The sequence below is a fragment of the Barbus barbus genome (assembly GCF_936440315.1).
Source record: "Barbus barbus genome assembly, chromosome: 20".
Classification (NCBI taxonomy): domain Eukaryota; kingdom Metazoa; phylum Chordata; class Actinopteri; order Cypriniformes; family Cyprinidae; genus Barbus; species Barbus barbus.
Window position 1 is genome coordinate 5138338 of NC_136748.1, and position 12594 is coordinate 5150931.

The 12594-nt window shown below is 35.9% G+C and overlaps 1 protein-coding gene across 1 annotated transcript in view; it reads right to left on the bottom strand.

Moving 5' to 3' along the window:
- LOC306886559 (SR-related and CTD-associated factor 8-like) overlaps window positions 1-12594 on the bottom strand; it is a 61567-nt gene that overhangs the window by 6535 nt on the left and 42438 nt on the right. The window contains exons 3-8 of the mRNA XM_079443749.1: window positions 4714-4758; window positions 4027-4188; window positions 3764-3920; window positions 479-606; window positions 230-406; window positions 62-138 (exon numbers count right to left, since the gene is read on the bottom strand). Of these exons, the coding sequence (XP_079299875.1) occupies window positions 62-138; window positions 230-406; window positions 479-606; window positions 3764-3920; window positions 4027-4188; window positions 4714-4758 (746 nt within the window). The remainder of the gene's footprint in view (window positions 1-61; window positions 139-229; window positions 407-478; window positions 607-3763; window positions 3921-4026; window positions 4189-4713; window positions 4759-12594) is intronic.

Consider the following 12594-nt stretch of genomic DNA (forward strand, 5'->3'; position numbering starts at 1 on the left):
TAACATAACTGGGAACAGCTTTTCAAAGTGGCATACCAAAAAAACAAAAAAAACAACATACAACTGAGATGTAGCATCTTTTTTTGAATCCTCGCTGTGTTCCGACTCATTCCCAAAATCAAACTGACCCAACAGCTTCTACAACACAATGGAAGAATATTGCGTTATGCAAGGGTTAAACTAAAGATTAAACTATTTCAGCTAGCAGTGTTCCTAAAAGCTCCCTCACCTTGTTAAATGAGGAAACTCTCTGCTCCAGCGGGTTGAGCGTGTTGGCTGCAGCGGCTGCAGTGAGCTGCGCAGTCAGGGCCTGCAGCTGCACGACCAAACCTGCATCCAGCGCCTGCAGCAGAGAGGGCTGAGGTTTCTGCTGCTGCATCTGGAGGCTCTGAACCAGCTGCTGCAACTAGAGACACACACACCAATCAGAAATACAGCTGTGCAGTGAACAGTGTTTTAAGTAATGGAGGAATCTAACCTGTTGGCCCTGGGGACTCTGTAAGATCTGGGCGACTGCAGACACTGTGTCTGTGTTGGAGATCTGAGACGCCCAGTCTGGGAGACTCTGCACTATGTTGGCTGGAGTGGCAGGAGTTGCTGGGGTTCCTTTAGGGAGCAGGAGAAAATATACAGATTTAAGAATGTTTTATAGGGTTTTTACAAATATGTGCGGTAAAGGAGCGGAAATGGATATGACAGACTTTTAAAAAAGTTGTCACTCAATTTTTGCCTCAAGGTGTCAGCATAAACTTTTAGCTTCTTCTAGTTCAATCAGAATTTTGAGTACTAGGGAAAACTGTGACTAGGAGGTTTGTGTGATTAAGGGGTTGACGCAGGGGCGGCGTTAGGGGTGGGCTAAGGGGGCTGGAGCCCCGAATGTTTTCAGTAAAGCCCTGAATGTTTTTATTACTATGCCATCAATGAGTTTCCATGCCCAATAAAGTAATTTATATTAGAATTTAAATAAATAAACAAATAAATAAATATCTCTCGACTCTCACGTCTACAGTGTCTGTCAATTTACGCGTTGTCATTCACACCCGACAAAAACCGCCCACTGAGTCTAGTGCTTCTGACTGACATGTAAACTGGCCAACCATCGATGAGCGTCTGTACGATCCAGCCAATGAAATTAGATCTTTTGGAGCCAGGCGGTTTGTTGGCGTGTAGTATTTTACTAGATCAATTTATTTGAAAAATAAAATGGATTTCAAAATTCTTCAAAAAAAAAGGAAGTAAAACACCCCCAGCCAACACTTGAACGCCAAAATACAACAGCTTCAGGTATCTGTAACTTTTAATCATAGTATTATATTTCTTATTAGGTTTTAAATTGTGTCTGATTTAACGTTACATTTTGAACATCTAACAGTTAACGGTTGCGCAGCACAGTCTTTAGGACACACACACACACAGAGCAATAAACAATTCAATAAACAAGATAATAAAAAAAAGACATATTTCGCTAAGGAAATGGTTCCAAACAAAGCATGTTGTTGTGCTCTGCAGCAACACACAGCGGTGTTTACTGAATAAATTTGCGTGAGTAAATGATTCACTGACCCATTCATAAAAACAGTTGCTTACTTTTTTCCTGAATGAATCATCTCTTTCAAACAAATTGATTGATTAAATGACTGACTCACTCATTAAGGCAGTGGCTTGCCACCACCTAGTGGCAAAGTACCATTCTAATTTTTTTCATCTGTATTCCAAATTTTATATTTGATACATTAGCCTCATAAGATTATTTATGCAATTTGTGAGTGCTGTGTAAGTGCTCCTTCAAAAATATAAGTATATAGAGCCCTGCGTTTATAATTATACTTGGATGAAAATGAGTCATCCTTAACATTTTTGGTGTTTTGGATTCACTACAGCTGGAGAACAATTAAATACAAAATAGGTTATTGGCTCTACTGGGTGATTTTTTATTTTACTGAGTAACATTCATCATTTTCCCATATAGCGTATAGATTTTTAGGCATTCTGTTATCTCAAACAGCCTGAAAAAGTGCATTTAGCTGACGTAAATGGGAAAAAAAATCTCCACGGGGGAGCCCCCGGACCCCCATAGGTTTGGGCTAAGCCCCGAATGTTTACATCGTCTGGCTCCGCCCCTGGGTTGACGTACTGAAAAAACTAAAAAAAAACTGTATAGACAGGAAGAAATTGTACATCAGAGCATAAACCGGCCTATCCTGCCCTTAATTATGAAACCGTATAGAGCATTTAAAATAACTCAAACTGCCATAGCTTTGGATTTCTAACATTAATATTAGGTTACTATAGCAACATTTTAGTTAATGAGTCTGTTTGACACATTAACCTAGGTTACATTGAATTTCCCGCACCATAAGGAATGCAGCTGTGCCTGTGAGTATGCTAAAGACACGATGAGACTTATTTTTTTTATTTTTTGAAGACTAGATATTTGGTCATAGTTAGTTGATTACACTAAAATAACTTTTTTTTTTAAAGGAAAACTTTTCCACGGAATTAGTAAATCATTACAACAGGAATAAAACAATTTAAACAAATTGTTGAACAAACGTAATAAAATTAAGTTCCTGTGTCGTCCATACTAGCAATAGTGCATCCAATAAGCTAAAGACAATTTAGTTTATTATTATATACAATATATAAGATTAGTAACTGTGACTTTTGTCACTACTGGCATTAGCACAGTTTTTGCTCTTTGAGTGAAGCATCATAGCCATCATGTAGCAGAAACTTCTAAATATACAATACTAACAATCTTTCTCTTTACTGAAAAACACAACAAATAACACTTATAAACTGACTCCCTTAAAAGGGATACTCCACCCCAAAATGCAAATTTTGTCGTTAATTACTTACCCCCATGTCGTTCCAAACCCATAAAGCTTTGTTCGTCCTCGGAACACAATTTAAGATATTTTGGATGAAAACCGTGAGGCTTGTGACTGTCAAGGCACAGAAAAGTATAAAAAACTTCATCAAAATAGTCCATCTGCCATCAGTGGTTCAATCTGAATTTTATGAAGCAACAAGAATACTTTTGTACGCAAAGAAAATAAAAATAACCACATTTATTCAACAATTAGTCTCCTCTCTGTGTCAGCGTAGCGCCATTTTGGAGAGCATCCGAAGGACGCAAAATGCATACGCTATTCTGTTAACAGTAACGCATGGATATGCTGTTTCTGTTTAAATCAAAGCATAAATAAACATACAATACGTATAAAACGAATAGCATACGCATTTTGCGTCCATCGGATGCTCTCCAAAATGGTGCTACGCTGACACAGAGACTAATTCGACTAATTGTTGAATAAATGTGGTTATTTTTATTTTCTTTGCGAACAAGTATTCTCGTCGCTTCATAAAATTCAGATTGAACCACTGATGGCAGATGGACTATTTTGACAATGTTTTTTATACTTTTCTGTGCCTTGAAAGTGTAATTTACTTGGCAGTCAATGGGACAGTCACAAGCCTCCCGGTTTTCATCCAAAATATCTTAAATTGTGTTCCGAGGACAAAAAGCTTTTATAGGTTTGGAACGACATGGGGGTAAGTGATTAATGACAAAATTAGCATTTTCAGGTGGAGTATCTCTTTAATACCATCCCATGCAAAGCATGCTGGGAGCTCCAGACCCACTGCCCAGTTAGTTATGTCACCAAAAATGATTCATGTAGTCCCAATATAACGAATATAATACATGTTGCCATGACAGTGTATTGTTTCACTGAGGATGCATTGTGAGTGAATAACTTACCAGGAGTAGTGCTGTTGACGGGTACGGCACTGCTGGCAGAGACGGGCGTAACACTAGGGGGTGGGAGCCCTGCGGCCATATCCAGTAGAGGCTGGATGATGTCACTCTTGAAGACATTGTTTTTCTGCCATAGATTTAGTACTCGGACAATCTTACTCTGCAACCCAACATTGAATATGGAAAATAAGCAAATGAAAAAAAAAAAAAAGTGTCTAGACAAGACCTTTACTATTTGATTACAAGGGCATGAGAAACAAACTCACCTTGTCATCAGCTGGGCAGCGGTAGAGGTTTTGGAACGTGCTAATGATGTTCTTACTGAAGCGTGGAGCAAAAACATCTTTCTCCTGACCAAACTGGTGACGAGACTGCCGTACAATGGAGTCAATGACGTACAGACCGGGGACTTTGTATTCAGGCTTGCACTACACACACACACACAAAAGAAAGAGAAGTAATGAATGATGAAAAAGTGTGTGGGTTCTGGGCTTCAAATCACCACATAATACATCATTTTTGAAAGCAAACTTCACAGCCAGTGATATTCCCTGCATTAAAAATGACAACCATTAGGCATATTTAAAATATCTCATTAAGTACTAAAAGTCTTTGGTGGTCTTGAGCTGACTATTTAACGTTTTAATAAGATACTTTAAGATTTAGAGACCTTTAGAGACATAACGTCGAATTTCACCGATTGGTGTTGCTGCACAATAACACTATAAAATCATACAAAGGAAGTTATATTAAGATACTTTCCTTTATGATTAAATAAGTCATGCATTAGAGGGTTAAGTAGTTAAGCCTTAATGCTATTAATTGACTTTATTCTACATGACGCACTTCACATATGAAAATAAAAACACAGTTTGGAAACATTTGAGCTCTCTCTAGGCATTTTCCAAATATCTATTAGTTTATTTTACATTTGCAAGATAATAACAACTGACCTTTTGAACGAATTTCTCCACACCTTGGACGACATGTTTGTAGAACTGAAAAAGATCAAAAAATTAAATTACAAAAAAACTCGCTTTAATATGAAGATTAAGAGGTACACATTAACAGCATGAACTGAAGATGAGCATTCACCTTCATCTGGGCACTGACCACATCAACTAAACGAACAAGAGCTGGACATTATGTGAAAGACTATTAAAATATATCAGTTTCAGTTTCTCAGTGACGTCACGTGTTTTCAACAGAAATATCCACTGTTTCCTTTCCTCACCAGTGCATTGCATTTGGGTTAGTTGACAAACATAAGTGGACTTTTTTTCTCCCAATTAAGGAAAAACACTTTCTTAAATGCTTTGACCTTTTAAGCAATATTTGTACACCACTAGTTCATGGTCCTTTGGTGTGATTACATTTTAAAAGAATGTTCAATGTTGCATGCATGCCTCAAATATGAGCTCATGAAAAATTTAAATACAAATGTAATACATGCTATAAAAAAGATGTTTATGAATTTTAGCATAACAAGACATTTAAAAATATTAAAGCTATTGTTTTAAACATACAAGGTCTCTGACATTCTGCATAAATTTACAATATTTACAATATTATGAAACTGAAAATGAATGCCCTTGGCCAAAAACTGAAAATGTTCATTAATAATCAATTAAATAATTTATTTAATAATGAACACTGATATAAAAACAATTTTTAAATATAAATTTTTTGATCAACTTTTAATAACAGAACTTTCCACTCAATTGGTTAATGAAATATAAACATTTACACAGTGGCTGTAATAAAAACTTGTTTTACTAACAGATTAAAACATACATTAATGAAGACAATAGGCTACGTAAAAATAAACTGCATATCTTTTTGTGTATACTTATCAGAATGCTCCTGTTTAGAATAATTTTTTCTTGCTAGTAACTAACCAGTTTGAAAGTGTCAAAATAACCACAATAAACAGTTTACCGTTTTGTGAGCTTAGACTTTGTTTTTATACTAACAAAGCTTGATTAGTAATAGACTAGACAGATCTTGAGATCTAAGAATCAATATTGGTATCGATTGAAAACAAGAAATTGATATTGTTAATTCAGCACTAGAATCCACACAGCTAACATGTTCACCTGTTGTAGTTTGTCCATGTTGTGTGCACTAAATAAACACTCACATAGTGAAAACACACCATCAGAGAAATGCTAATTAAACCTCTCAGTTTCAGTCACTGCTTTCCTCAAACTATTTTGGACAAAAATATTCTGGTGCATCCTGGCAGTCGTGGCCTAATGGATAGAGAGTTGGACTTGTAACCTGAAGGTTGTGGGCTTGAGTCTCAGGTCCGGCAGGGATTGTAGGTGGGGGAGTGAATAACCAACACTCTCTCCACCCTCAATACCACGAATGAGGTGAGACCCTTGAGCAAGGCACCGAACCCCCAACTGCTCTCCGGGCGCCCACTGCTACAGGTGTATGTTCACTACGTGTATACACTTGGATGGGTTAAATACAGAGCACAAATTCTGAGTATGGGTCACCATACTTGGCCACACACCACTTCCCTTTCCCTTACTATAAATGCATTTCCATGGACAAAATGCACCCGAAAAACACAGAATGAGCTGCTGTGGGTAAAGTACATGATCCAAACTATAAGAACACTTTATAATAACCCTCTGGAGATGTTTTGACATGCCCTGACATTTGTGCTCATTTCAGTTACTTTACAGTGTAATCAGACTTTAGCCATTAGTGTTTTCAGCACAACCTGTAATACAATAATATGTGATCAGCTTGTGTGTACAATTCACAAGTTTATGCGTGGAAATTAAGTAAAAACCTTAATTTCTTTAAATCACTGAAGTAAGGCCATAAACCACATCCTATAGATTTGTATGCACTAGGGATGGCTCGATACCATAATTTTGGCTTCGATACGATACCAGAATGTAATAACTCTGTATCGATACTAAATTGATAAAATAGGTGACAAATAACCAGGCTCAAAAGATAAATGAAAACAATTTTATTAAAATAATAAAAAAAACAGATTCATATCTTAATACCTTTGTATCAAACTAACAAAAAACCTACCGGGAACAAAGTTTGAAGAAAAAAAAAATAATAATAATTCAAAAGGTTGCTTTATTGTTAGGGCTGCACGATTGACAAATCATAATTGTCGATTATTCCCTTGAGACTGTAATTGTAATTATTAATAACGATTATTTTGAACAGATTTATGCCATTGTTTGAAGCTGCATGCCATATTTTTATATAAAAAAAAAAAAAAAATAAATAAAAAAAAAAAAAAAAAAAAAAAAAAAAAAATATATATATATATATATATATATATATATATATATATATATGAATATAAAAAGACTGAAAGCACTCTTCCTGAACTTGTGTTGCTTTTCCATAGCATTGAGCCTCAAATGTCAACTATACATTGGTTTGGTGTCTTTAAAAATGGGTATAATGTTATACAAAAAAAAATTCAATAAAAAAAAAAAAAGGTTTACTAAAGCTATATTTTTCACTTACAATTAAACTAACGAAATTTCAAATTACAGTAACATTTTACAGTACAATTGATATGATCAGGGCTCCAGAATAGCATTGGAGAGCAGTGGCACCAGCACCTGATTTAGTAGCACTGAACATGTCATATTACAAGTTTTGTCTCTAAGAAATGCACATTAGAACAGGAGCTTGAGTTGAGATGCAGATGTACATTGAATATCTGAAGACTTATGAAAACATGTACAACATGATTAGAACACTGTTAGATTATGATGCAGCAATGTTATTAAAAAAATAATCACTTAAAAACTAATAGCTGCATGAGGTGAAGCTGACATTATGCCAATAAACTGAAACCCGGTCTATGACACTTCCCATGATATTAATCAAATAACTTAGATACATAACATAGATGTAACATTACAACTTGTATCTGCACAAAAGGATGCATATGCCAGTGAACTTTAACTTATGCGTTACAGCGAGAGAGAGAGAGAGAGAGAGAGAGAGAGAGAGAGAGAGAGAGAGAGAGAGAGAGAGAGAGAGAGAGAGAGAGAGAGAGAGAGAGAGAGAGAGAGAGAGAGAGAGAGCTCCCGCTGTGATGCGCTTTCACAAACATGGGTAAGGACGGAATTTACTATAGATTTCACATCCTATAAAGTTCTCATTATCATGCTTGGCACTAATGTTTATGGCAGATTTGTGCTATATTTTCATCTACATTATCAAGTGATTCCTGAAATCGCCTGCCTGTTTTCGGAATCAGCCATACAAAGTACGAAAACAATTTTAATTGAAGTATGCAAACTGCTGAACAAATATGACGGGAAAAATAAAAAAAAATAAAAATCACTGCTGCATTATTATAGGATCAGTATTTTTACAAAAGACATCTAAAAGCAATACGACCGTCTCAAATAACTAAATTTCGGGCAATGCATTTGAGCATGAAACTAAACACTGGCAATATGCAGCGCATTTACCATGCTAATAAATGTTCATATCAGAGATGCCCCGATTAACCGGTCAGTGATCGGAATAGGACGATTTTTTGCATGATGAGGCCAGATGAGGCTTGCACAGCCTGAGTGAGTGTGTGAGAGAGACAGCACACACAACTCACAGACATTTAGAGATGCATACTGCGGTAGAAGAAAAAAAATATTGAAAATATCATTTTTTATTTTATGATTTAGATTAGGGGTCGACCGATATGTGTTTTTCAGGGCCGATGCCGATACCGATTATTACAGACCAAGTAGACCGATAACCGATATATTGAACCGATATATATGTCTGGTGTAAAAATGTAAATGAATGTCAAAATTAAGAATAACAAGGGCTCTGACAAAAACGGCCTTCCCTAGTGTTGGTTGCACTTCTTACTTTTGTCTTCCCCCATGCATCCATCTTCAATAAGGGTAATATATAAAGAGAGAGTTAAAAGTGGGGCCACTGCATGCTTCATGATTAAGCCTATGAGTACTAAATACTAAAGCTAAACAGCTTGGGGAAATGTAAGTATTTGGCTTCAATAATTTACATCTTAGAAATGTATGTGTAATAGCATAACCTCTCATAATTCTTCATTAATTATTTTCGGTTGACTAAATCATAACCTACAAGAGGTGACTATTCAATTCATCATCTAATGCACATCAGTTGATTAATTTAAAAAGCGCAATGTATATAATAAGTGTAAATAATTTAATTGTCTTCATAGCTCCATTGTAGAAGTTGTGAAGAAGACCGCAACTATTTTAATGAACCTATAACACTAATAGCCTGTTATAGGCACACTTGGTTCAATAGCCTATTGAAATGTCCCGATTTCCGTCATCATAATCTTGGCCTATGTGACAGTAACTTAATCTTGGCCTATGTGACAGTATCTTAATCTTGGCCTATGTGACAGTAATTTCCATTAGTTTTCATTTACAGAGAAGTGCAAATGAAGGCATAAAACATTAATTTAATTTATCTTTTAATCAAATGAGTTAAACTATTTTTTGGCAAATAAATGTGTTTACTATTAAAATTAAAACATGTAAGAAATAGCGTATTGTGTGATTGTTCTTTTAAACAAAAGTTGTAATAATGGTAGCATTAGTAAATAAACTTATTTTGACGGGTTGCCATGAGGACCTCTTAAGTTTCTGTAGCCTATTTATGATATGACCATCGTTTTACTCAAACGAAACAGTCAAATGTTCATGAAGTAACTCTCAGAGCAGTTCTGGGGATGATGTTCATATATTTATGTCCTCATTTAGTGACATGGCAGATGCGGAAAACACCGCGAACGTCACGCACTTCAGTCTATGTGTCTGTGTGTGTGTGTCAAAACCGCGCGTCTGTGCCTTTCACATATACAGAGACACGCCGAACATACAGAATTCATATTTAAATAGTCTTTTTGCAGCTTAATGTTTACAGATAGTCCATATCATGAGTCGATTTAAGTGTACTGACCTACTTTTGATTAATTCATCCAAACTTTGACAAATTTCGTGACTTTTATTTTTTACATTTATATGACTGGATTCCGCGATTCCCCCTGCGTTTCCCCCATCTCGGAAACCATAAATAGATAATATTGAGGTTTTTACAACTTCAGTGTAGTGGATTGTAATTTATTGCAACTTGTGCAAGGTCTGCTGCTGCGTTTGAGAGATAACTGATGCGTGATGAAGCAGCACCAGTTAGCAAGCCCTTTCGGTGTGAGAGTGCCTTTAGTCTTCCACGTTGATTGGTCGGACTCCTGACTCTCAACAAATCAGATGCGCGGTGGGCGGAGACTGCTCTGGGACAAAGAGTGGTGAGTTCCGACAGGCTGCATCAGAGCCAAATAGCGCGTTTCATAATTAAATAATTTTATCGGCACATCGGTTTTGAAAATGGCCGATACCGATTATCATAAAAATGCTTAATATCGGTGCCAATAATCGGCCAGGCCGATAATCGGTCGACCCCTAATTTAGATAAGCAACATTATACAGCCATGATGTTTCCCCGAATATCAATATCAACACGTTTGCAACGTGACACTAATTTTATACAATAGTATTTAAATAAGTTAAAACTCAGACGTTTTTGCTCAATTTCGCTGATGAAAATAGTTCCGATCAAAGCCACAGCAGAACTGTTGTGTGTCTCCGAGCAACACAGCGGTGTTTCGTTACTGAATGAATCCACGTTTTTGAACGAATCGAGTGAGTCAATGATTCAGTGGCCCATTCATAAGGACAGTCACTTGCCTCATTTCTGAACGAATCAGCCGTTTGAATGAATGAATAAATCCCTCATTAAAATGGATACTTGCCACCATCTACTGGTGGTTTAGTCATTTAAAAGTATTATTGTATTTTTTCAACATTTATATGTACGTTTAAAAAAAAAAAAAAAAACAATCTTATAAAATTATTTATGCATTTGAAATTTTGCTGTGTAAATGCATTTATGGCACCTCAGCTTCACCAAACTCTGTGTAAATGCATTAATGCCACTTCAGATGCAGCTTCTGTTTCCTCAGCAGTGGAAAGATAAAGTTTGTTAATTTCATTTGAATAGTAACAACTCTACAGTTTCTTATTATGCTAACTGAATTAATTGAAAAAGAATTTGATGTGAAAGATGACATTTAATAAGGTTAGGGTGAGAAAATTACCATTTATAAACAGTGGGAAATGACTGAATGATCTGTTTTGTTACATAATTTTTTTTTTGTTAATATAAAAAAAATCAATTAATTGGAGATGCTTTTGATTATTACAATTTAAATGGAACCATTAAAATGGAATACAGAAAATAAATGGAAAACAGAATTTGGTACAGATAAAACTGTAAAACTCAAATTAATTAGACAAGCTTTTTGATTAATAAAATTTAGTTCAACCATTAAAACAGAGTATAGAAAAATGAAAAAAAAAAAAAAAAAAAAAAACTGAATTTGGAAATAAAACGGGATTTCATAGGGCCCTATAATTATAATAAATTTTTTTGTGGTAATAAAAATAGATGTAACAAAATAAGAGAACATATGAACAATAGCTTTTAAAATGACTTAATATACATATATAATAGGGGTGTAAGAAAATCGATACACGTGAGTATGGTGATATTTTGTTCACAATACTCCAAAACGGAATATCGATATAAAAAAAAAAAAAAGAAATAAAAAAAATCATACAAGATTCATGGCAGTTGTTTCGTTTTGAGTTCATATACCGACCGCTAGTCTTCATCTCTGAACTTAAACAGTGACAGGAAATACTAGCATCAGGGCACTCCACTAATGTTAGCATTAATATAGTTCGCTGCCAGTAATGGAGGATGAAAGAATTGTTCCAGTTCTCGTTTTGATGTACAAAGCTGAAGTGTGGCGCTATTTGGGCTTTTGTGGTAATGTCCACCCTGGGACCACGGCGCGAGCACAACCTGGGTTCTGACGCTTGCAGCGTCCCGTGTTGAAGAGCCTTTGCGCAGGGCGCGGCAGGCGGTAGAGTCACCGTGCAGCTACAGCTTTCTCTCGTAATTCTGGGGAGTTTATTGCAGTTGGGGCAGTGCTCTCGTCGCGGTCTCGGCGATTCCACGCGTAACAAATACAAATTGAAAAACCTGTGAAATCCAAGTTGAAAAGTTCTGAGAATGTTTAACATCTGTATTTATTTGATTGTTTTACAATTGTTTTGTTTTCTTTAGGAATCCTGCAAGCACTTTATTTTTCATTGATATTAAGCAGATGTAATTTTTGGTTCAGATCAAATGTTATGACATTGCATGTCACAATTGTAAACTTAAACTGTGAACCTTTAGAGTAGAGTCTATAAATATATATTTTTATCTTTGCGTAGATTCTTAAATGATTTACCTTACAAATCTGATGAAAGGCGCACGTTGCGTTCCCAGATGAACGTTATAAACCCAAACTCACAACAACATGCAGAGATGGAGTTTGTTATCATTTACATGTGTGGAGCGTCTCAGTTTCTGCGGAACTACTGTGAACGGAGCCGCTGTGTGACGCATGCACTTAACCTACACGCATGTAAATAATTAAAGCGCATATACTGTGTTAGAACTGCATCGCATGTAATTATTTAATTAAATCATGGCATTTGTGAATTCACAATTATGCTTAATTATGATTTTTAAATGGGTTTAATATATCATGCAGCCTTGGAAAATAGTCTAATAATGTGTTTTATGGATTCTCGTCCGTGAAATGCGCCACTTCCGGTATTTGGCCGGTTAGTCGACGCGAGCAAAATGAAGTTGACGATTTTTAAAAATCGACTAGTCGACAGCCCTAGTGCCCACTTCTGTCTGTCAGTGGATCACCA